Here is a 26058-nt window from a genome sequence, read left to right on the forward strand (position 1 = left end):
GTAGTATGGTGACTGAATCAAAGTGCAAAAGTTCAAAATAAAATTTATTATCAGAGTACATATTACATACACGTGCGACCCTGAGATTCTTTTTCTGCGTGCATGCCTAGTGAATCTATAGAACAATAACTGTAAACAGGATATATGGACAACAAACTATGAAAATGCAGATATAAATAAATAGCAATAAATATCGAGCGTGAAATAGCAAGATAAAAGAGTCCTTAAATGTGTATAGTTATCCCCTTTTGTTCAAGGGCTTGATGGTTAAGGGGTAGTAACTGTTCTTGAACCCGGAGTCTTGAGGCTCCTGTACCTTCTACCTGGTGGCAGCAGCGAGAAGAGCGCACGGCTCGAGTGGATAACAAGTAAACTAAGAATCTGCTCATATAATTTAATTTGGAGATACTCAATGTTCCAACAAGAAGATAGTTATCGAAGCCAAAATAAGTTCGGACACAAGACATTTTTCTCACCCCAATGGAGTGACAATATCTCGCGGTGTGACAGGGAGTTTTAATAAGAAGGGTTTGGTCTTCAAGAGAAACTATTTGTGTAGTCTGTCATTGAGTAACGTGTTTATCGAACTAAAACTCAAAGCTTAAGATAGTTTTTTTTAAATCGGAGGGAGCGAAAGAAAAGCGATGAAAATCATTGGCTCTGACGTCAGCTTTCCAGAGGGGAGCGCTAGGACCCCGGAATGTAGTTTGCTCTCGATCAAGTCGGGATAATTAGTCAGATGCAATTTCTGTCATCAAATGTGATGTGAGCTAAAGAGGAAGTGGAATAAAGGGTGGGTAATAGCGATAGTAGGAGCTGTGTTAATGTTTCAGTACTAGGTACTGCTTTCGCCGAGTTATCTGTAGAGACCATGGACTGTGGTGCGGTAATCTCCAAATCCGTTCTCCTTTTCATCAGCCTTATTTTTTGGGTAAGTGTCTGCAGTGAGCTTGAACTTTAAAATGTCTTTGTGTTAACATTACTGGTGCTGCTGGTCCATTTCGCATTAATGCTCGTAAGGCTTAAGAGGTTATAACAACTGGCTGATAAGATGGTTTCTGTTTTCTTTAACGGCATTGCTTCCGCACGAAACGGCGTTACAGCCTGCTTAAGGCTCACGAAATTTGCTCCTGTTTCTACTTTTATTGCATTTTCAGCGTAACTTTGTAACGACACTGTACACTGAATTGCAAAGCAAAACCTACTGTAGACTTCAGGCCTACAGTGGTTCGGAATCGCCCTATCCTCCCCTCCCCACCCCCGCCCTTAAAAAAAACTTCTACGCCATGCCTCACTGTTCTTAAAGTAAAATTTTGTTAATCCATGGTTTTGTAATGTAAGATATTTGAAATCAGTTTTGAAACAAAATACCGTGGTCACTTCCTGGGGAGTGCAGATTCCAATCCCACCGCTGTTCTGGATTTGCTCTGCTCGAACTGCGTAGTATGGCTTTGGGGTGGGATCTTTAAACAACTCGTTTTCCACGACTACTTGAAAGCAGTTCTCAGTCTTGAACCTTTTATTCTCCGGAATTGTTCTTCTAGTTTCGAATGTGATAAATCTCTCCTTGCCGTTTAAGGAGAGAGAACAGGGAATTGCTTCTGCAGTTAAGCAACATGCTGTGATCTCTAGATTGGAGAATGTAACGCTGCTAAGAGTCGTATAGATGCAAAGCATTTTAATGCAGTGTTTTTAGTGGTTGTGGTGACTGGATGACCCCCCCCCCCCCCCCCCATATATTGAAATGACTTTCTTTGCGGTTGATGTTAAACCTGTTGGAATTGACTGGAGGACAAAGGTGTGAAAGAACAGGGTCGAACTGTCACCTGAAACTTACTAATCGTTTATCAAAGAAAAGTGGCGTTCTTTTGTTGGAGCCACTTACCCTGTGTAGAATTTTTTAAAAAATCACCATGTGTTTCTTTGTCACTGAATCTTGGAGCTCTCTGCATGAGTCTGGGCGTACCTTCGCTTAGGTGGTGAACTAAGAAATGCTGGTCTTGCCAGTGATCGGTGTGTAACGAAAAGGAAAGAGACTGAAACAACACGTGGTGGGAACATAGGACTGCGAACTTGGATCAGCAAACAGACCATGTAACTCCCTGACTTTACCCAGAGCTGTTAAAACACCCTGAAGCCTGCTTCCAAGAGCAATGCATATTCTCTTGCCTTAATTAGTATAGCGCCAGTAAATGGGTGGCTTACAGTGTGCAATCTGCATAATGCAGACCAACAAACTTTCTTTCTACAATGGTCTAGTTTTAACTTGGAGAAATTACATATACTGAGGCAAACTCGAGGAAATCTGCAGATGTTGGAAATTCAAGCAACACACACAAAATGCTGGTGGAACACAGCAGGCCAGGCAGCATCTATAGGGAGAAGCACTGTTGACATTTTGGGCTGAGACCCTTTGTCAGGACTAACCTAAAGGAAAGATGGTAAGAGATTTGAAAATAGGAGGGGGAGGGGGAAATGCAAAATGATAGAAGACCGAAGGGGGTGGGGTGAAGCTGAGAGCCAGGAAGGTGATTGGCAAAAGGGATACGGAGCTGGAGAAGGGAAAGGATCATGGGACGGGAGGCCTAGGGAGGGGAGCACCAGAGGGAGATGGAGAACAGGCAGCGTGATGGGCAGAGAGGGGGGAAAAAACTAAATATGTCAGGGATGGGGTAAGAAGGGGAGGAGGGGCATTAACGGAAGTTAGAGAAGTCAATGTTCATGCCATCAGGTTGGAGGCTACCCAGCCGGTATATAAGGTGTTGTTCCTCCAACCTGAGTGAGGCTTCATCTTGACAGTAGAGGAGGCCAAGGATAGACATATCAGAATGGGAATGAGATGTGTAATTAAAATGTGTGGCCACTGGGAGATCCTGCTTTCTCTGGCGGATGGAGCATAGGTGTTCAGAGAAACACCTTTCTGGCTCTCAGCTTCACCCCACCCCCTCTAGTCTTCTATCATTTTGCATTTCCCCCTCCCCCCTCCTACTTTCAAATCTCTTACTATCTTTCCTTTCAGTTAGTCCTGACAAAGGGTCTCGGCCCGAAACGTCGACAGCGCTTCTCCCTATAGATGCTGCCTAGCCTGCTGTGTTCCACCAGCATTTTGTGTGTGTTGTTTACATATACTGAGGTTGAGTTAGTTTGCAGATTGCCTTGTCCTTCAAAGATTTGTGGAAAGTTATCCTAACACGAATTTGAAGTGTTTTTTTTTCCTTTGGTTTGCAGGTAGTGTTAAATGGGAATCTCTAGAATTCAATTATTAGAGTGCTGTCCAATTTGCTGGAGTGGTTTTTATGACAGCAGTACATATTTAGAATTGATCAGGCTCTCAGCAGCAACTTGAAACTTGCAGGGGCCTGACAGTGCTGTTCTGAAGCCTCTACCTTCTAGTGCATTGGACTTGTACGGACAAGAGGCAGGTTCTTCAGCTCGTGTCAGTGCTTGTTTTTCCTCATTTACACTAATTGTATTTCCTTACAGCATGTCTGGACCCAGCTGTGCTTTCTCTAATTTAAATCACGCTAACATTGTTTGACTTCATCCCCACTAGCAGTGAATTCCAGTTATCAACCACATCCCTTAAGAGAACTTCCCCTTCAAATTCCTAGATTTAGATACTATTACCATGGGGTTGGGACAGGATGCTGATTCATACCTTTTATATCCTGTACAATTTGATGCACCTCTGGGATCACCCCTCTGCTGCCATTGTCACACCAGAGAAAACAAGCCCAATCTATCCTATTAAATCCCACAACACAGGTTTAAGGTGCTGGGGAGGAGGTATAGGGGACATGTCAGGGGTATGTTTTTTATGCAGAGAGTGGTGAGTGCGTGGAATGGGCTGCTGGCAACAGTGGTGGAGGCGGATATGATAGGGTCTTTCAAGGGACTTTTGGACAGGTACATGGAATTTAGAAAAATAGAGGGCTATGGGTAAGCCTAGTAATTTCTGAGGTAGGGACACGTTTGGCACAACTTTGTGGGCTGACGGGCCTGTATTGTGCTGTAGATTTTCTGTTTCTATCCCATCATTAGATAGCATTCTTCCTATAATTTTGACCAGAACTGCACACAATACTGGTACATTCTAATGAATGTTTTGTCAAGTTACAAAAATCTCAAATTTTATTCTATACACTAACGTATTGCAAGCTTGCTTTGTATGTCTTCACTGTCTTGGCATTGCCACTTTGAACTTGTCTAAGAATGCTTAAACTGGACCACATTCCTGGCAGGGTTCTGAAGTATTAAACTATCCAGAGATGCTCATGACTTTCCTTCATACTAGAACAAAGTTAGGGAGGTGACTAACACAAGATTAGACTGTTAGTTTAAAGATAACAGTACACCTGTCACAGTTACTGCAGGCCCAGTCTAAAGGTATTTCAGAACTAGCTTTCAAAAGGTGAATCAACATTGTTCTTTCAGCCAGGAATTTTGGTAATGGCACATGATTGTAATAGCTGAACTTGCTTAACTAATAGTTTATTAAGATGTCTTGATAGCATAATCTTGTTAAAACTAGTGTGGAATTCAAGAATTTTGACTGCACCTCAAGGGGTTGAAGAATACAACATTATAGCAGTTGGGTTTCGCACTTGTGTTGTGGTTTATTATTCAAGGCTTTTCTTGTAAGAGGAAATGAATAATACCAAAAGCAAACACTTCTCCAGATGGGGCACTGACCAATGAGATATACTTGCTTGAGCTTCTCTAGCATGTGTTTGACTATGCAAATTGCATGCACTTGACTACAGCTTGGTTGTTGATCTTTGTTTGTAATGGTCACAATGACAGGAGGAAAATGACATGATAAATGCCCAAATGCAATTGGATTGAGTTGATTGTGCAATTACTATAGAATTGGCTGATATAGAAGTGGCCAAAAGGGAGTGACAGGAAAAGATGAGGCAGTCAATGCTAGACCAGTTCCAACTAAAGGGACAATGGTACTCAATAATTTTATAGAATATTAGTTAACTGGGTGTTATAACTGAGCCAAGGAAGAAGAATTGTAACTTCATGGCTGACAAATACTTTCAACAGAGACATTGTTGTAATCACACAGTTATGGCCAGAAACCATTTAGTCTGTCAAACGAGTAATCTTGCTTTTCCTTGGAGGCAGTCATACCGTAGCTGAACTGTGATGCCTCTGCAAATTGGAAGTGGTGCTTCATTCAGAGCTATTCAATGTGCCATAATTAGCAAAATTGGTTTGTAAAAGCAAATTATGCAGTTGTACATGAGACTAGGGTGTTTTTCAGGATTAGCTGACAAGTCGATTCCAGTGGTTGGTAATTTGCAAGAACATGGTGAGTCTGACCCACTAAGTGTACCGATGGTGTACTCTACCCCATGGTACGATTTTTGTCCATCTTGGTTTGAGGGGGAGTGGGGGTACAGTTATCAGGTGACTACTTTGCAGATACTTCAGCTCAGCCTGAAAGGGTGACGTTGTTCTTCCAGTTGCTTTGTACTCTTGCCCAATTCCAGCAGTTTCATGTGTTCAGAGCCCATATGATGATTGAACAGCTCCCAGGACTTCAGAGGATATTTTATTGGAAGCAGTTTAAATTCAGTTTTCAGAATAAATCAGTTTTGATTGAAAAGCTTTCAGCCTGTGGTAGTAACTCTATCCTTCAGATGCCAACTGATCTGTTGGGGACACTTGTTTGTTCTAAACCTCTCTGCAACTGTCTGTAATTCAACAGTCGGACATTTGATTCTTTAGTCCTTTATGCATTTCCCAGACAAGTTGGCCGGAATTGCCAAACAACTTGACACTTGGTTGCCAAGGCCATAAAGACCTAGAGCAGAATTAGGCCATTTAGCCCATCAAGTCTGCCCCACCATTTTGTCATAGCTGATTTGTTATCCCTGTCAACCCCATTTTCCTGCCTTCCCCCTGTAACCTTTGGTGCCCTTGCTAATCAGAACCTATCAACCTATACTTTAAATATACCCAACGACTTGGTCTCCACAATGAATTTCATTGATTCACCACCCTCTGGCTAAAGAAATTCCTCCTCTTCTGCTCTGTTGTATTCTGAGGCTGTGCCCTCTTACCCTAGACTCACACCACACCTACTCTATCTAGGACCCTCAATTTTTGAAAGGCTTCAATGAGATCCCCCTCATTCTTCCAATTGGTATGGCCTACAAACAGTGGTGTTTGAGGATTGGTGTGGGTATTCCCCATATGGACTGTTTTTTTAAAATACCTTGTGGTATCCTCGTCGGTGATGGAATTTTTTTGGTCAACTTAAGCTTGGTTATCTATTCTTTTCCTAGTCTTTGTTTTACCCCCCCCCCCCCCAAACCACATCACCTCACCCAACTTTCCACTAGTTGTGCGGTGAATGCAGTAGCTTGTGCCAATCATTCTTGTCATATTGGGTGTTTCAATAATGTTTCAACACCACACCATGCAATTACGTTGTTTTCTAAACTCCTGTAAGCAGAACTAATATAGTTAATGCAGGTCATGCAGTCGAAAAGGTGCACTACAATAATACGTCAAGCTTACATTAACAACATCAGGGAGCCTCTCGCATCACCCAAGGTGGGCCAAGACTGCAGCCTTCAAGTTGTGATACCCAGTGCTGAAATTGTATAACTTCAGATAACAAATAGTGCAATATTTAGTCGGGTAGCTGGGGCAGCCTGCCTGGGAGAAGGAACACTTTAATATTAAATCTCTGCTGCCTTGCAGCCGTACCCACCCATGGGAAAGGTTTCAGGAGTAAAAACCTGAGGAAGACGTCTGGAGCCAGGGTCCCTCAGGCAGTTTGATGTTTACGACTTCACTCTGGCAACCCCTGCGACGACACTGGTGCCAAGCTGTATCAGTGCTTGCCCTTCCCTTGGACCACATCAATGACATGGAGAGGGGGAACCCACTGCGTGGGCAACAGCCAGTTCTTCAATTCTTCCTGCCAGGCTTCCTCTGTAGAGAAGAAAGTCCACCGGATGCAGAAACCCATGATCCCCAGGGATCAATTGGCTGCCTAATATTAGCCTTGCATATACTTTTAAAAAGAAAAGTTGAAACACACACCAAACACTGGAGGAGCTCAGCAGGTTGGAGAGCATTTATGGAAATGAATAAACAATCGACATGTCACCTGTTTATTCCTAATGGTGGATGCTGCTTGACCACCAGCTGGGTTCCGCCAGCATTTTGTGTGTTGCTCTGGGTTTCCAGCATCTAAGAATCTTTCTTGATATATAAAACTTGATGTTTTTTTGTACACTTGATATTGTACCTATGACGCGTCTTCACGTGCCACACTTGCTGCAGCTACACATTTGCTATGCTAATCTAGAAAGCTGGTCAGTTCATAAATCTGTGACCATTTGGAAGCAGAGCATGAAGGATTCAATACTGAGTAAAATGTTTTGGCTATTGCACAATTTGGGACTTGGTAAGAGAATGGTTGTGGTATTGTTTGTAGAAAGTGAAAATGGCTGTCATCAGCATTCCAACTCAGGCTACAAAAAGCATCTGAAAGCCTCACTACTTTTGAGGGGGGGCAGGGTTGGTTGGGAGGAGGAATTTTGGTTTGTAGTTAATGATCACAGCAAACTAGCTTTAACTCTGCCATGGACGGGCCCAGCCTGGCTGCAGAAGGAGAGGGCTGGTTAAGTGGATTGCTCTCTTAAAAAAAAAGCTTGGAGCTACTGGAGCCCTAGGAGAGGAAGGATCTTTTGAAGCTGGGGAATGCCTGGAGACAACTTGATGGACTGGCCCAGAACAGAGGTGATTCCAGCAGCCTATGCCCCCAGTAGGGTGATGGGCTTAGAAAGTTTAAAGACTAGCTTCATTTGCTCTGTTGTAATTCCAGTTCTATTTACTACACCCTTAATCTGTTGTGTATTATTTTGACTTCATTTTCTCCTAGTGGATCTTCAGGCTACTTCAACTTTTGATTAGATTTAGCCTCTGGTATCACTGGCCACTTCAGAAACCAATTTGTAGGCTCGCTTGTCGCCTTGCCAGCCTACTTTTCATCATCCGGCACCAGATTGCATTTGTAGCAGCAGACTTTTTTTGTTTAGTGGTACAGCACAGTTACAGGCCCTTCTAGCCCAACGAGCCCATGTGACCCCAATTAACCTCCAAACACGCGTGTCTTTAGACAGTTTGAGGAAACCTATGTGATCACAAACTCCATACTGCAGCAAAATTGAACCCAGGTCACAAGCACTAAAAGTGTTGTGCTGACTGCTCTGCTGCCTTTTTATCATTAAACTTTTCAACTTCTGCTGCTGCAATTCAATTTCAAAGTCCACTTTAATCAAACTATTAACTTTAATTGCTTCACTTGTATTCCATCCCTAAATTTACTGGCAGTTATGGGAATGCTGCTCTAGCAGCACTATTGGATTCACTCTCAGTACCTGAGCAATAAACCAAAGTATTCTACCTTCTCATGACTGGGTTTGATTGTGGGTGTTCTTCTCTTACAGGCTGCCGGAGGTGTGCTCACTTACATAGGAGCCACCTTGTTATCAACCTACAAAGACTATGCCCCACTTTTTTAAGGATCAATACACTGTGCTCCCAGCTATTGTGATAATTGCCATAGCACTTGTGATGTTTTTGATTGGAATCATCGGATGTTGTGCCACCCTGAAGGAGTCTCGCTGTGGACTGGGATTGGTGAGTAGGAGTTTACTAACTAGTCTGAGGTTTAACTGGTTTTAACAGTTTCTTGGAGCGTGGTCAGCTACTGACTTCTAAATTTGGCAAACTGGTTACCAGGAAAATGACAAAATAATACTCAGATCACTGTGTGGTTGAGATGTTTAACAAGTCTTCCCAGGGTGGGATGGAAAAGATTCCGGTTGTAATGTCGGGGGGGGGGGGCGGGGGGGGGGGGGAATCTGTCACTAAGTACCAAATTATTAGTCAAGTTTGTATTAAAAAAAACAAAAACAAAAAACTGGAAGGAATAGTCAATGTTTTCAATTGAGACCTTGCGTCAGTATGGGGGTGGGGTGGGGAGGAAGATGGTCAGTATGATAGAAAGGAGAGGGATGTGTTGATTTTTGTGATCCAAAGGTTCTTCAGAAGTCAAAAATGAGGCATAAAAATTAATCACTTACTAAAGTGTAGTAAGAACAAAAGTTGTGGTTGTCCTATACTTAAACTATTTTGAGCTAGGCAAAACCAAGACATTCCAGGGATAGATTAACCTATTGGATAGCTGGATTCAAGTACTCTAGTATGATACCTGCTGCAGAAACTTAAGAATTTTCTAGTAAAACACAGAATCAGCTATACCACAAGTATTGGAAACATCACTGAACAATTACATGTACATAGATCATGTAAAAATACAAGCATACGAAAAGTTAAACTCCAAGAAAAATAACTATTTTACACTCCAGTCCAGCGGAAGAGTGTTGGCTGTGGAGCATCTCTCGATGTCTGTGCTAATCATGATGCCAATTTAAACTGTACATGGTCTGTAATCCCTCCTTTGTTTGACTAAATGCCTTCTGAATGTTGTATCTGCCTCCTCCACTTCCCTGCCAGCATATTCCAGTACCTCTGTATTCTAATATCACTCATCTTTTAAAAACAAAATGCCTCAAATTTTCTCCCTCGCCTCCATTCAGGGCCCCAAATAATCCTTTCAGGTGAGGCAATGGAGTCTGGTGCTCCCATTGAGGCCTAGTCAACATTGAGACCCATTGTAAATTGGGGGATGCTTTGTTGAGCACCTCCACTCCATCTGCCAAAAGTGTCCTAACATTTTAATTCTGATTCCCATTTCCATATGTCAGTCTACGGCCAGCTCTTGTGCCATGATGAGGCCACCCTCAAGGTGGAGAAACAATGCCTTGTATTGTGTCTGGGTAGCCACCAACATGGCATGAATATCAACTTCTCCTTCTAGTATGATGATAATTCCCTTTTCCCCTCTCTTTCCCCCCCCCCCCCCCCACCATTTTCCACTCTGGCCTCTTATCTCTCCTCAATTGTCTGTCACCCTCCCCCTATGCCCCTCCACCTTCCCCTTCTCCTATGGTCCACTTTCCTCTCATCAGATTCCTACCTCTCAGTCCTTTACCTTTCTCACATGTCTGGTTTCAATCACCTTCTAGCTATCATTTTCTTTCTCTCCCCCCCCCCCCCCCCCCCCACTTCTCTATTCTGGTGTCTTTCCTCCTTTCCAGTCCTGAGAAAGTGTCTCAGCCTGAAACGTCAATTGTTTGTTCATCTCTGCGGATGCTGCCTGAACCTGGGTTTCTCCAACATTGTGTTCCTCAGACTTGGTGGGGAGGGGGGTTTGGTTCATGGGGATGGTGTTTAGGGACAGTATGGGAACTTGGGGGTCAGATTAGGAGTAGAGTCAAGGATAAAGGGAGTGGGGGGTCAGGGGCAGTAAATGTAGAATTGGGGGAAGGATCCAGAGGTGAGGGAGCAGCAATTCCCCCCCCCCCCCCCCCACACTTGTAGCCCAAAGTCTGGAGCTGCTGTCTGGAGATCAGTGGCCTGTCCTGGAGTTTGGGCAGTGTTGGAAAGTGGTTTGTTTTGTTGAATGTTGGCTGTTTTGTTCTGAATGTTGTCAACATGTTGTGTTGGCGGCAGAATGTGTGGCAGCAGTTATGAGCTTCCCCAGCACATCTTCAGATTGTTAATACAATGACACATTTAAAAATGATTAAATCTTGTACTAACATTCCTTGTATCAACTTGAATCTATTTCTTTTGTGTTTGACACTGATGGAAAAGAGGCCTATAAATTTTAAACATTAGATGAAAGGTACAACCAGATTCTTCGGTGCATGAGGAAGTGGTGGAAAAGAATAAGCCAGGTATATGTGGGCGATGGGAAAGTGGGCCTTGATAGCAAAGGGCAGGAGGGATTAAAGAAGTGAACTTTGGACTGGTAGTGTGAAAAGATTATGTTATATTTGTACCTTGGGATGTAGGCTATCTGAATGGAATATGAGATTACAAACACAAGAAAATCTGTAGATGCTGCATATCTAAGGAATACACAATGCTGGATGAACTTGAGCCAGGCAAGAATGAGATGTTCTTGTTTTGTGTTTGACCCCACTGTAGCAGGAGAGAAGGCAGGTTGCAATGTTAGCTGCAACAATGTACAACCAGAACGTTTAGATAAGAGTTCAGGTGCTCTGCAAAATGGTTGCTGCCTTTGCACTTGTTCTTGCCCGTATAGAGAAGGCACTGAATGCAATTGACCAGGCTGCAAGTGGTGAGGGAGGAGGGTGTAAGGATGAGTGTTAGATCTCCTGTTTTAAGGGATGTAGGTCAGGAGGAATGAGTGGACCAGGCACTCACAGTGGACCCTGCAGAAAGGTGGTTGAGGGAAGATGCAGGTGCTGGAATCTATTGGAGATGGCACAAGTGGCAAATTTTGGATGCGGAAGTGAGGTCTGGGAACTGTCTGTCCTGGGGGAGGGTGTGCATCATCAGCTATGGCAGAGAAGATGGTACTTATCCTGACAGGAGTTTTCAAAAGTCCAAGAGCAGAAAGCCTCAACTTGGGACTGAGTGTGGTTGGGGTAGAGAAACTGAACTGGGCGTTTTCTTCCCCCCCACCCCACCTCCAGATTTTGTATCTGTGGTCTCTTGTGTCCTGATCTAAAGCAGAAATGGTCACTATCTGGGAAGAAGTGGTTTAAGTTTCTTAAATGTGACATAGTGGAAAATGAAGAAAGCTTTTCTTTCTTAACACTGAATCTGTTTCATTTATGATAAATTCATCATTTAAGTGAAGAAAATGTTCAGTATTTGTCCCTTGGACTGGACAGCTCAAAGTACCAAATATGGAGATGGGTGATTTGGAAACTTGGCATGACTAAACATTAGTGCATTCTAGACTTAAATGTTAAAGATGAATTGAATTCATACAGGATGACTTCCCCTAACTGGCTTTTAAAGATTGAAACAATTTATCAAAGTACATATACAACTGTGAGTTTTATCACCTTGCAGTAAATCCATAGTGGAATAATAACCGTAACAGAATCCTTGAAAGACCGCACCAACTTGTGTGTACAACCAGTGTGGGGAAAATGACAAACTGCGCAAATACAAAAAGAAAATAGCCATAATAAATACTGAGCATGATGTCCTTGGAAGTGAGTACATTGGTTGAGGGGCAAGTGGAATGATCCCCTTTGGTTCAAGAGCCTGATGGATGTGGGGATAATAACATTCTGAACCTGATGGTCTGAGTCCCAAGGCTGCTGTACCTTATTCCTAATGGCACCAGTGAGACAGACAGACATACTTTATTGATCCCGAGGGGAAATTGGGTTTCATTACAGTCGCACCAACCAAGAATAGTGTAGAAATATAGCAATATAAAACCATAAATAACTAAATAATAAGTAAATTATTCCAAGTGGAAATAAGTCCAGGACCAGCCTATTGGCTCAGGGTGTCTGACACTCTGAGGGAGGAGTTGTAAAGTTTGATGGCCACAGGCAGGAATGACTTCCTATGACACTCAGTGTTACATCTCGGTGGAATGAGTCTTTTGCTGAATGTACTCCTGTGCCTAACCAGTACATTATGGAGTGGATGGGAGTCATTGTCCAAGATGGCATGCAACTTGGACAGCATCCTCTTTTCAGACACCACCGTCAGAGAGTCCAGTTCCACCCCCACAACATCAATGGCCTTACAAATGAGTTTGTTGATTCTGTTGGTGTCTGCTACCCTCAGCCTGCTGCCCCAGCACACAACAGCAAACATGATAGCACTGGCCACCACAGACTCGTAGAACATCCTCAGCATCGTCCGGCAGATGTTAAAGGACCTCAGTCTCCTCAGGAAATAGAGACAGCTCTGACCCTTCCTGTAGACAGCCTCAGTGTTCTTTGATCAGTCCAGTTTATTGTCCATTCGTATCCCCAGGTATTTGTAATCCTCCACCATGTCCACACTGACCCCTTGGATGGAAACAGGGGTCACTGGTGCCTTAGCCCTCCTCAGGTCCACTACCAGCTCCTTCGTCTTTTTCACATTAAGCTGCAGATGATTCTCCTCACACAATGTGACAGTTTCCCATCGTAGCCCTGTACTCTGCCTCATCTCCCTTGCTGATGCATCCAACTATGGCAGAGTCATCAGAAATCTTCTGAAGATGGCAAGACTCTGCAGTAGTTGAAGTCCGAGGTGCAGATGGTGAAGAGAAAGGGAGACAGGACAGTCCCCTGTGGAGCCCCAGTGCTGCTGACCACTTTGTCTGACACACAGTGTTGCATGTACTGTGTCTGCCAGTCAGGTAATCAATAATCCATGACACCAGGGAAGCATCCACCTGCATCACTGTCAGCTTCTCACCCAGCAGAGCAGGGTGGATGATGTTGAACGCACTGGAGAAGTCAAAAACATGACCCTCACAGTGCTCGCCGGCTTGTCCAGGTGGACATAGACACAGTTCAGCAGGTAGACGATGGCATCCTCAACTCCTAGTCGGGGCTGGTAGGTGAACTGGAGGGGGTCTAAGTGTGGCCTAACCATAGGCCGGAGCTGCTCTAGAACAAGTCTCTCCAGGGTCTTCATGATGTGAAGAGTATGGCCTGGCTGGTGGGGGTCCTGATGGCTTTTGGGTCACTCCTAGAGTTTTTCCTCCCTGGCCCTTCTCCCCTCAGAAACATCTAACCATGCAGATAGTAGGGGATTATTTTATTTCATGGCTTGTTTTTTGGGCAAGGAGTTCTCAGATTCTTGCCATCTAATACTAATGAGAACTTGCTCATTGACCACAACATCAGCAAAACCGAAGATCTGATTATCAACAAGAGGAGGAAGAAACCGGAGGACAATGAGCCAGATCTTATTGGGGGGGTGGGGGGGAATGATTAGAGGTAGAGACAGTCAGTAGCTTTAAATTCCTTTGGCATTATCATATTAGAATCTTTCCTGGGACCAGTACATAAATGCCATCGCAATGGTGCGGAGATGCCTCTACTTTCTTAGTTTGTGTGGATTTGATATCTCACCAAAAATCATTGACAAACTTCAAAAGATGCACAGCAGACAGCATCCTAACTAGTTGCATCACAGCCTGGTATGGAAACACCAACGCCCAGGAACAGAAAAGACTACAGAAAGTGGTGGACACAGCCCATCACAGGTAAAGCCCTCCCCACCATTGAGCATATTTACATGGAGTGCTACCATAAGAGAGCAGCATCCATCATTCCATCATTAAAGACCTCCCCCCCACCCCCCACCACCATCCAGGCCATTGCATAGGAGGTACAGAGCCTTGGGGTCCCTGGTTCAGGGATAGTTATTACCCTACAAGAAACAGGGTCCTGAACCAGCGAGGATAACTTCACTCACCACTTTCCTGAACTGATTCTACAACTTTTTGTATTTGCACAAATTGTTGCCTTTTGCATATTGGTTGTTTGTCACTCTGTTCATGTATAGGTCTTTTTGTAAATCCCATTTTTTATTTTCTGTTTAAATGCCTGCAGGATAATGAATCTCAAAGCAGTATATAGTGAAACATGATTATTTTAATTTACTTTGAACTTGCTTTGAGCTACTGGTCATCTGGCCCTGCTGTTTTTTTTTGTTTTAACAATCACTCACTCCAATAGGCTTGGTGGGAAAATTTAATTTCCAATACTTTATGTTGGAGCCACAACACTCTTTAGGGTGGGCTTGCTTTGCTGTTGTAAGGGAATTGTATGTCGGTTGAAGATTCGGATCAATGTGGGGGAAGGAACATTCCAAAATGTGCACAGCACCAAGTCTAAAACAATGGAACAGTCCCACGCTCTTCTAAAGGATTAACAAAACAAGGTCTAAAACAATATAGAATAACTGATGACTTAGCAGGCCTCGTGCTCTTCTGCACATTGAGGACGAGAACTGGTTCTTGGCACAGATTACTATTCTGGTCCGAGGACTGGAGTCTAATGAGCTTGCTGACTGTTCACATAATTGCTGACTGTTCACTGATTGCATAATCAGGAAAGCCTGTTTTTTTAAAAAATCTTGGCACATAGTTCTAAAATAACTAGTTCTTAACAGATGTATAGGGAGGAATTTGCATTTACACTTAACTAGTCTCATTTGTTTCTGAATATCTTGAGAGTCAGGACTTTGCCAACTGAAGCAGTTTTGCTGATCCTTGTAAAAAGAGAAGTTATGGCATTCCTTAATGTCTTGCATCTGTCTTGTGAACTTCATGAGTCAAGATCTTGTGTTTTACTTTTAACGAATAGGCTTGTTCACTATGATTACTGAGCAGACAGCTCATTCCATGTGGTTTTTAAAGAAAAAAAAAATCTGTTTGCAACCCTCTTTATAGCTATTCCCTGTGGAAGTGCCAAAAAAGTAGATAAAACTTTGCCATAGTAACTCCAGTTCTATTGCCTGTTGCTCGTGGCCACTTGCAAATGTTGGGTTGTAATGCCTTGCCGTTCAAGAGGTAGCTAACTGAGGTTCAGGCTTTTTAGATTATCAATTAATTTGCCAAAATGTACTTCAGAGAGGTGCCTTTCTCCCTACCTTTAGCACGGATACTTGTTTGGAAGTGCTGAGCAAAAGCTGTAATGAAGACTACTAACCTGTGGTTATTCTTCTTAGTTCCTGTTCATCCTCCTGGTCATCTTCGCTGCAGAGCTGTCGGTCTTTGTCCTTGGATTGATCTACAGGAGACAGGTACAATTAAGAGCAAATGTAACCAAATCACTGTCAAATGAAAACTCTTCGGTTATGAAGCATAAATGTTGCCTGATGTCCAGAACTGGTGGAATACTGCAGTGAACACTGGGATTTGTTAGGGGTAAGGAGTGGAGGTGACAATTTCTGTATCAATTTTTTTGGGTCAATTAGTTTTTCAAACTTAATGCAAACCAAGTTGAAATTGAAGACATGAGCTAGGTAGGTGGGAAACTGGCAGATTTGGTCAGGAGTTGGGAGGAATGAGCAGGTTTATTAGAAATGACAGAAATGCACCTTTGTACACAACTCACAGCCAACCTGTGAGTGCAGTACATAATTTGGCAAATGGAACACTGGTCTTGACTGATTTTTGCATTGCAATTTTATAGGGCCTTGGTGATTCTGCACCTGGGGTATGGTGTATATAGTTTTCACTCGAGGTTATACTTGGAAGAAGGGCAGTGCGGGTTTATTATACAAGTGAAAATTAAGCAGAGTAGGTCTGTATTCTCAATATTTAGGAGAATAGGAGCTTTAAAAACTGTTGTAGGGATTAGCAGGATGTTTTTCCCCTAACCAGAGTATGAAACTAGCGGATGACTATGGGGATAATGCTAAGGTGGCAGGTGATGCCTCTGAAATGAAATGGGTTTGATGGTCAAATGCAAGCTGCTAATGTTCTGTGCATTTAAAGGGCAGTCTTGCAATAGTAACAAAGGATTTGTGTAATGAGTAGTCATGGGCACAGAAGAAAATTGAAGTAATTCAACTGTTGTACTTATAAGTACAAAATGTATTCTGCCAAGAATATAAAATGCCTTGTGTCAACCATTCAGTCACTTTAATTTCCCAAGGAGGTCCACATGGAATAATAGCACAGTAAAAGACTTCCTGTGCTCCAGTTACTTGTATATGGAAAGAACGGGGTGATTCAGCTTGCACCCCTCCTCCCCCACTGGAGATGGGAGATTAATTGACTTTCTTCTTGCAGGTCCATGAAGGTGTGCAGAAGTCCATGTCTCTCACCTTTGGAAAGTATGATGGGAAAAATGTAGAAAGCAGGACCGTGGACACATTGCAGATGCAGGTAATGTGGAATTCTACAACTAAAAATATAGATGACCCCCAACTCACAATACAAGTTTTTTTGACTACAGTAATTTTGCCCTGAACCCTCTTGAATCCAAAAAAGTAACCTTGGCCATTTGTTTGATGCCTTTCATTTTGTGCAATCTACCCCTGTCTGCTACAAAGACTGAGTTATCCACAGCAAATGTTTGAAGTTCAAACATGTGCACAATGGAAACTCAAACATTACCCTTCGAAGGACAATGTGCAGCATTAGATTGAGTTTTTCTAGTGAGTTCTAATCCTGCTTTGGGGACAGATGCAGGCACAGCAATAACTTGCTGATCTGTGAAGTTAACATTGCCAGGGATCTACAAAAGGTTTGTTTTGTTTAAGCATTCAAGATTCCCCTCTGTGAACTGATGCCTTCCAGGTTACTCACAGTAACTAGGATGACCAAGTTAAGCATTTCTTGAAGACGCTTGACAAATGTTGACTTGGATATAATCTGATGTCTGCTGTATCTTTAGTTTGATTGAAGAGTGGAATAAAGCTTGTGGGGCGCAAGAGGGAGAGGTTTGCAACTTTTTTTTCCAACAACCTCTACAATCATGTAGCCAGTGTTTTGAGCAAATGTGGCAGAGGCAAGTTCTATTTGTCCTTTTCTGTCTGTTCGCGTCAAAATGTGTGGTCACATTGCCCTTGTGTTCCTGCTTGTTCTTGCCACTGCAGCCTTTTCAGAAGGTGTAGAAACCAGAGTGCCTGGGGTCCTGCCTGTGGACTGTACTGAAGGCCTCTGATAGTTTGGCACTGTATATCTAAATGTCTGATCATGAAGAAACAATTAGTTTGAAATCAACTAGCCAAATGCAATTTGTTTAGGATCAATTTAACATGCAAATTAAAACATAATATTCTTGATGGCAATTGGCTCCTTTTTGATGGATAACTGACCATGAAGCTGAGGGTATGGATACATTAATTTGAGGCAGACTGGAATTGATCAGCAGGAAAGTCTGTGTGCATTATCATCTGATCCACAGGGTGTCAGGTACTTTGTATCAGCAATGCTAGAAATGTGGAATATAGGCACTGCAGCTAGCTAGCAGTCTGAACACCTGGCCTACTGTCAGTGTGATCAGGCCATTGGAATTGGGCTTGGCTGAAGTATTCACATGCAAGAGTCATTGCTATTGAGTGCAGGTACACTGAATTCTGGTTAATTAGGATCAGGACATTTTGGCCCAATTAAGTGGTTGCCCCAGTTAGCTGAAGTTGCATGGAACTAGTTAAAAAGGCAAAAAGACGAACTACCATTTAACTGAGTAACAAATGATGCATTTAAATGAAATGCAGAACTACTCGGAACACTACCAGTGGTATCCAACGATGACAGGAAGCCCGTGTGGGTGAGTTGGAAGCAGAAAAGCCATTACACAGGCAGGTCCACTCTCCACCTCAGTCTGGGCCCAGTGGTACAAATAGATGACACAGCTGGGTCTTCTCTGGTTGCAGTGGATAACCCTGACTGCTTGTGTGCCTCGTCGTGCCTTTTGTACTAAAGTCTTGGGTACATGTATATAGCTAGGGAGCCTAGACTTTTGCATGGTTCTGTAGTAATTTTGTGTTGCACTATACTGCTGCAGGAAAAAAATCAATCGTGAGTGACAAAGCTGATCCTGATATGGGTCTCTACAGTGGACTGGAAGGGGGCAGGGAGAGGGTAAATCATAGTGGGGTGGGGGAGGGCAGCACCAGAGGGACATTCTGTAACGATCACTAAATTTTTGGAATCAAGTGACCTTGCCTGGTGTCTCAGGGCTTGGTGCATCTGCCAACCCCACCCTGGTCCTCGTCTGCCACCTGTCCAACACCCCTGTCATAGCACTCCACTGCTATTCTCAACCTCTTTTGCCAGGACAGGTATGTCCCTACCTCACTGAGGTACGAGACCTGCTGTTGCCCTCACCTGGTTTAGTCTGCCCATCAAGGCAGTATTCCAGGGTGTGGCCTCTGTCACATGCAAAGAGCTACTTGGAGCCACAGGTGAGAGCTGAATGTCTGGTGGGGACTGAAGGAATTTAAGATGATTGTCAATATCTTAATTCTTTATTCCTAGCTTGAAGTGATAGTTTAATTTTCAGTTCCAGCCATTTCTGGCATCTCAAAGTCTGAGTGCTTGAAACCACAGTGAACAAGATAGTTCTGAATTGAACTGCTCAGTGACACAAATCACACCTTTTTGAATAAAAATGGATGCTATTTTAAAAACAGTTCACTCTCAGCATGGTGTGGTATCTATTGGCCCCATGATATGGATGCAACTGAGTTAGAAAATGTTTTGCAACAGTCTCCTGCCCCAGTTAAGTGGCATGGTGCCTCAGATAAACAAAGGGAATCATGGCTATTTTCACAATTGGTTTTCGTTCTTTAAGAATTGTCCCAAGTAGGCAGCTCCTCAGATTAACCGATGGCTCAATTAACTGGAATCTGCTGTTTAAATTTTGAAATATTTGCCCTCTGACTCTGAATGCACTAAGAATAAAATTGTTCCTAATGGTTTTAATGTGTTTGTCCTTCAGATGCATTGCTGTGGAATTTGGAACTATACCTACTGGGAACATACTGCATGGTTCAAAAAGAACCACTCTGTACCCCTCAGCTGCTGCAAGTCCGGATTTTCTAACTGCACAGGCAGCCTGAGTGACCTCGAGCTACTCAATACTGCAGTAGGTTGCAAACTTCTAGCATCAACTTCCTCCCAGCAGGACTGGTAGCAACAGTTTGAGCATACAAATGTGTTTATGGTTTTCTCTTTAAATAGAATGAGTGAAATGGTTTTGGAGGGTTTAAGAACAGTTTAAAACCTGATTTCAATCAAAGCAGATAAGACTTTTTAAAAAAAAAAGCCATGTAATTTGAATCTGCCCAATTTGAAGAATCAACTGCCTTATGAAATCCTGCTTTTCCTTTGCTGTCCATTGTCCTGATTTTATTTTCAAACAATAGTATTGCAATCAATGACTTCCCCAACCCTTTCTAGTTGCAAGTAACACATCTGAGTATTATCACGAGGTGCCTTGCTGTCATTGCCAGATGTAACATTGGTGTGAAAGTGTGCTATTGGGGAAAACCACCTTAACTAGCTGAGTTATTTTGGAACCAGAGTGCCCATTTATCATTGAAGGGTCTTGTCTCCCTCTCAGTGGGAAGTCTATTTCCATGCCTTGTGCCTATGGGTAAACTACCAGAACATTAATGAGAAATGGAGTCAGTAAGCTGTGTCTTTTCATCCTCGTGCTTGCTACAGCATTTGATAATATCACAGCTTGTCTTTAATTTTAGCAACGCCTTCCTATACTTGCCCCATAGAACTGACTTCTCCTATCTGGAAAATCTTATCTGTCTTAAATGACTGATCACTGGTTCTGATTAACCCTTTGAGGCAACCACATTCCTTGTCTACTCTGATCAGTCAAGTGTTCACTGAAGTTTGCCTCTGTCTCAAGCATAGGCCCAGTATACCTGATCTTGTAGGATGCCCGGCCTCTCCGTGAATTCATCTGATGAGCCTTTCCTTCATTTCCTCTACTTAGGAACAATTTGCTTAAAATGGGGAGCTCAGATCTGTTCACACCACCTGATGTGGGCTTACCAGGTCTTGATAACTGGAGCAAGATATCTTTTGTACTCAGATTTTGTAACAGGGTATTTGCCTTTCCAGTTGCATGCTGTACTTGTATGATCAGTGATTTGATGACACCTGTGTGTCTCTGAACACTAAAACTATACCAATTACATACCATTTTTAGTAGTGTTTTTATATATGTAAAATTATAGAAAGTCTAAGTTTCCCCATTTGGTGATCGTTGTCCTTATCCAGAGACCAAGTGTCTGGCCCTAGAACCTTCATACTCTTCACAGCCCACTGCTACCACTTTAACCTTGAATGGGAGGGATCATCTAATGCAAAGATTTTAGGTAGGCCCAGAGCAATCTGTTACTAGAGTTAAATGTAAAATTAATCCACAAATACTAGAAATCTAAAATTGGAACTAAATTCCCAACACTATTCTCGGTAATTCTGGGTGGGGGGGGGGGGGGGGGATAAGTTCTGCACACTTAAAAGTGGATATGTTTTGAGGTCTTTCAGTAAGTTAGCTTTAGTATGCATTAGCTATTTTGATTTGACAGGACTGCCTAATAACATTATTTTATCAGTGTACAAATTTAAAAGATAGAAACCTCTCCAGAAGACTAAGGTTGGTATTGTGAGATTCGGGAAATGTTTTTAAAGTGAATGGACTGGCAGGTGGTTAACAGGAATAGGGGAACTTCTTTGTGAGGGATCTTTGTGCTATTAAGTGGTTCATTGTGCCAAATATTAATGGTGTTCCATTGGAGGACAGGCATTGAGGACATCAGAAGGAAATATGGGATGTGTTCAAATAAATAACTGAGGCTTGAGACATTCTAAAGTTGGAGGTGACCTAGCAGGAATAAGGCATTTTTTTCAGTTAGGTGGCATGTTTTTATATTTTAAAAAAAAACACACTTTCCTTCTTTGGGTTTATTAAAAGTCTTCATTTTTCCCCTAGGGATGTGAGTCCAAGTTGGAGCAGGGTTTGGAAGCTATTCTGGGCTATGCTGTGCTGATCATCCTAATTTTCGCCATTATTCAGGTGATTTTTTAAAAATTAACCTACAGTGGTATTCTAAAGAGAAACCTAGAATTGTAAAATGGACTTGTAAGCACAAATGCATAATTCCTGAGGATCCAGTATTGGTCAAATCAGAATATTCATTATGCTTCTCAAAGACTTTCGCCATTTTGCCCCACGAGTCCAGCTGATTTGATGCAATTGCATTTCTCACACTCTAAATTTTCCCTGCAGTTTATTCAACTTGTTTTCTATGTTCCTGAACTCTTCCCACATTCTACCACTTAGCCATATACTATAGATGATCATAACCAATGCCTCTTTAGGATCAGGAGGAAGTCTTGTGTAGCTACAAGGAGTGCCTGCAAACTCCACACAAGTGTCATTCTTTGGAGCAGTAAAGCTGTAGCTCCAATGTGCATGCGATTTGCAACTCCTGGACTCGCTGGAGAGTTGTTCTAATCCTGGCCTGTGCATACTGGTAAACAAGATTCAACTTTTACAGAAGTATATTAAATCACCGTTTTCTTCCCATTCCAGTTTTTCGGCATGATCAGCATCTGCGTGCTCGCCTGCAGACGACGCGATACAGGCTACCAGCCAATCCCATCCAGTGGAACATATGCATAAAGGAAAAACCAAGCCAAAAAGACTTGTGAAGTACTGCACCTAGCAAGCAGAAGAATGTCTAGATGCACCAGTTTAGTTCTGGCCTTAAGTAAAATGAGAATTGGTACAAAGCATTTTCTTTAAACTATTTGCAGCTAATTTGACACCAAATTCAGTGCCGAATGTGATTTATTTCACGTCTCATCTTTGTGCTTGTTTGCTGTTGGAAGCAGTAATATTGCAAGCAAAGTGAAACGGTGGGGGAGAAATTGCATTAGAAAAGGAAGGCATCTGGGGGGGGTGGTAAACCTCTGAATTTAACCACTGGCCAGATGTTTTTACTCTTCATTTTGCTTCTATCTAATTTTTTTTTTGGGGGGGGAATGGTGTTTGGTTCAAAAAGGACCCTAATCCAAGGAATTCTGTTTGTTTTTTGTATTTACTGTTTTAAGACTACTGTGACCACCTGCACTTGTTTGCCTATTCTTCTGTTTTTTTTTGTCAAATATCCAGATATATCCACATTGCTGTGATTAAACTGTGCACTAATCAGCAAGTATGTGGGCAATTAACTACTGATGGGTGAAGGGTAAATCATTGCACTTGATGAAAGACAAAACTGTTTCTAATTTTTGTAGCTAAATTGGTCAATCTGATTTGTCTACAAGTATATTTGGGTTTGGAATCTTAATTAAAGTACTTGTGTATCTCTCTCATCTTCAGAGAATCATTATTTTTGATTTCTTCTTTCTTCCCCCTCCCGCATTGATCCTGGTGACTAAATTTTTTCTAGTCTTATTTTTAATCTCAATTTCTGGAGTTAGTGTTTAATTATCAGTCCTGGCTGTAAATCTGTTGCTGGGAGACTTGGCTTTCTGCCTGGTTTTAATGCTCACATGGACATGTAAAATGCAACTTGTTAATTAAAAAAATAAATGCATTCTTTGCATAAGATCTAATTTTGTTGAACTTTTCTTTGGAATTTTTTTGGTAACATTCAGCTTGTCTAAAACATTGCTGGAAAAGTGCGTGGTAAGTTAAATATGATAGTGACATTTAATTGACTTCAAGATATCAATGATGTACAGCCAGGAGAGATTTGATTTGGCATGTTCAGAGCTGATAACGTGGGCTGAAGTGTCTGCCATGCACCATTTCATAAGTAGCCTTAAAAGAATCTGACTTGGAATGTTATTTTTCAAGTTGTTTACATAGATAAAAATCCTCTAGTCCAGTCTGAAGCTTTCACTGGTTTTGGCTAGTGTTAGTTTGTAGTTATTTCCAGAACTTAAAAGGTGGAATTTCTCATGCATCACTGGCTTGTCCTGGAAATGGCCCTGTAGAGTGTAATGGAATTTGGAAACTTTAAATGATTGTATCCATTAATTGCCAGTTATCTTCCTTGGCAACTTAATTTCTGGATGCTGGTGATTAAGACCATAGACCTTGGAGCAGAATTAGGCCATCTGGCCCATCGAGTCTGCTCCACCATTCAATCATGGCTGATCCTTTTTTAATATCTCCTTCCCAACCCCAGTTCCTGGCCTTGTAATCTTTGCCAAATTCAATCAAGAACCTATCAATCTCTGCCTTAAATGCACCCAACAATTTGGGTGTTAAATGCATTAAAATGTATCTTGAAAGTGGGGAAAGTTGTAATCCAAGTGCAAGACATTTAGAAATGTGCAGATTTTTCCATGATTCTTTCACCTCATTTAAACAAGACAGGAACTACATTTCAATAGTTGCAAGTTACATCTACCCTTTTTTTTGCAGATTGCATTAAGATAGTCATTACCAATAAATTGCAGATATTAATCACTTTTAGATGGAGGTTTGGAGTCGGTCAAATTTTGTATGAATTGAGTGCATCAGGTATGACTGAATTATCAGCAGATGAGGTCCACTCTACACTGGGTAAGAGATGGTGTTCCAAATAAAGAGGAAATGGTAATTTTACAAACTCAACATTGATACAGAAGACTCCAAGTGGAACTCTAGCCTTTGTTCCATTCCTTCAAGCTATGTATGAAGGATTGCTGTTGTTAAGAAGAGCAAACTTGATTGGCTTGACAATTTTGTTAAATTTGCTGTACAAAATAATGCATTCAATGCTGTTAGATTAACATGACATGCCCATTGCAGATACAGGGTTAAATTGGCTGCGAATTGAGATGAAACATGAATTGGATCCACAAAGCAATGTCCCTTTGGATCCCATGCCTCCTTTCTCAGTAAGCCTGGCATGGGGTACCTTATAAAATGCCTTGCTGAAATTCATATACATCTACTGTTCTACCTCATCAATGTGTTTGGTCACATCCTCAAAATTCAATCAGGCTCATAAGGCATGAGCTGCCTTTGAGAAAGCCATGCTGGCTATTCCTAATATTATGCCTCTCCAAATGTTCATAAATCCTCCCTCTCAGGATATTTTTCATCAATTTACCAACCACTGAAGTAAGATTTGCTGGTCTATAATTTTGTGGGTTTATCTCTACACCCTCCCTTGAATAAGGGAACAATATCCATAACTCTCCAATCCTTTGGAACCTCTCCTGTCCCCATTGATGATGCAAAGATCATTGCCAGAGGCTCAGCAATCTCCTCCCTCACCTCCCACAGTAGCCTGGGGTACATCTTGTCTGGTCCCAGTGACTTGTCCAACTTGATGCTTTCCAAAAGCTCCAGCACATCCTCTTCCTTAATATCTACATGCTCAAGCTTTTCAGTCCACTGTAAGTTATCCCTACAATTGCCAAGATCCTTTTCTGTAGTGAATACTGAAGCAAAGTACTCATTAAGTACCTCAAATTGAAAAAAATAATGGCTTTCTATCCCAGCACAGGGACCTGTGAACTGAGAAGTGTTGGAGAAACTATTCCTACAAATAGGATGTGGTCTCATTTGTGATCTCTCATTGTGTTAATTCAACAGAATTTACAAGGTGTAATAGGCAACAAAATTAGTTTCAGCAATAATTGGCTTTGTCACAATCTCTGAAGAGTAAATATAATTATCACAAGATGAACTTGGGTTTTTACCTAGAAAATGAACATGAAAAGGGATGACATTTTAAACTTCAAAATGAAGGGTATAAACTTGAAGTCTCTTTGACCTATCACATCTATGTTGACTTTTCAGTCTATAATAAACCCATTTGACTCATGAGGACTCTAGTTTTTCTGTGTCTTGGAGACCGATACAAGATGCTGAAATCAGAAGCTCTTATCTCCCTGCTTCTGTTATTTTACAACTCTCTCCTCCCTCTGCCTTCACCCCTCTTAACATGAATCTACATATTGTCTGCCAGGTCTTGCTCCCTCCCTTCCCTTCCCCTTTTTATTATTGGTCATCTCCCTCTATGACAGTCCACATGACAGGCCTCGGACTCAACTCTATGTTGACTATCCATTTCCTTCATAGATGCTACTGGACACAGAGTTCCTCCAGCATTTTGTTCTATGCTTTGCCTAATTAAGTGTCTAAATGCCTCTAAACTTACACTGTGACCTCTTTATTAGGTACACCTGCTTGTTACTGCAAGTATCTAATTAGCCAATCATGTGGCAGCTACTCGATGTATAAAAGCTTGCAGATATGGTCAAGAGATTTAGTTGTTGTTCAGACCAAACGAGAATGTGGACAAAATGTGATCCAAGTGACTTTGACCATGGATTGATTGTTGATGCCAGACTGTGGTTTGAGTATCTCAGAAACTGCTGATCTTGGGATTTTCATACACAACATTCTCCAGAGTTTACAGGGAATGGTGTTTTTTTAAAAAAACCATGCAATTAGTGGTAGTTCTGTGGACTATAATGCCATGAGAGGTCAGAGGAGAATGGTCAGACTGGTTCAAGCTGACAGGAAAGTGACAGTAACTCCAGTAACCACGCATTACAACACTGGTGGGCAGAATAGCATCTCTGAGTGCACAACACGTAAAAACTTGGAATTGGATGGGCTGCAGCAGCAGAATATCACACTGGCTTCTACTCCTGTACTGAACAAAGTGGAATTGTATCTGATTCCA

The 26058-nt window shown here is 42.1% G+C and overlaps 1 protein-coding gene across 1 annotated transcript; it reads left to right on the forward strand.

The window, feature by feature from the left end:
* The first annotated feature begins 671 nt into the window (after positions 1-671).
* Positions 672-22981, forward strand: LOC140726218 (tetraspanin-36-like). Its single transcript, XM_073042292.1, is given in 8 exon segments — positions 672-931; positions 8478-8546; positions 8548-8670; positions 15607-15681; positions 16676-16771; positions 19335-19481; positions 21351-21434; positions 21954-22981. Coding segments are annotated over 8 exon segments (744 nt in total). The 5' UTR covers positions 672-871; the 3' UTR covers positions 22044-22981.
* Positions 22982-26058: the final 3077 nt, after the last annotated feature.

Source organism: Hemitrygon akajei, chromosome 4, assembly GCF_048418815.1.
Source record: "Hemitrygon akajei chromosome 4, sHemAka1.3, whole genome shotgun sequence".
In the NCBI taxonomy this organism is placed as follows: Eukaryota; Metazoa; Chordata; class Chondrichthyes; order Myliobatiformes; family Dasyatidae; genus Hemitrygon; species Hemitrygon akajei.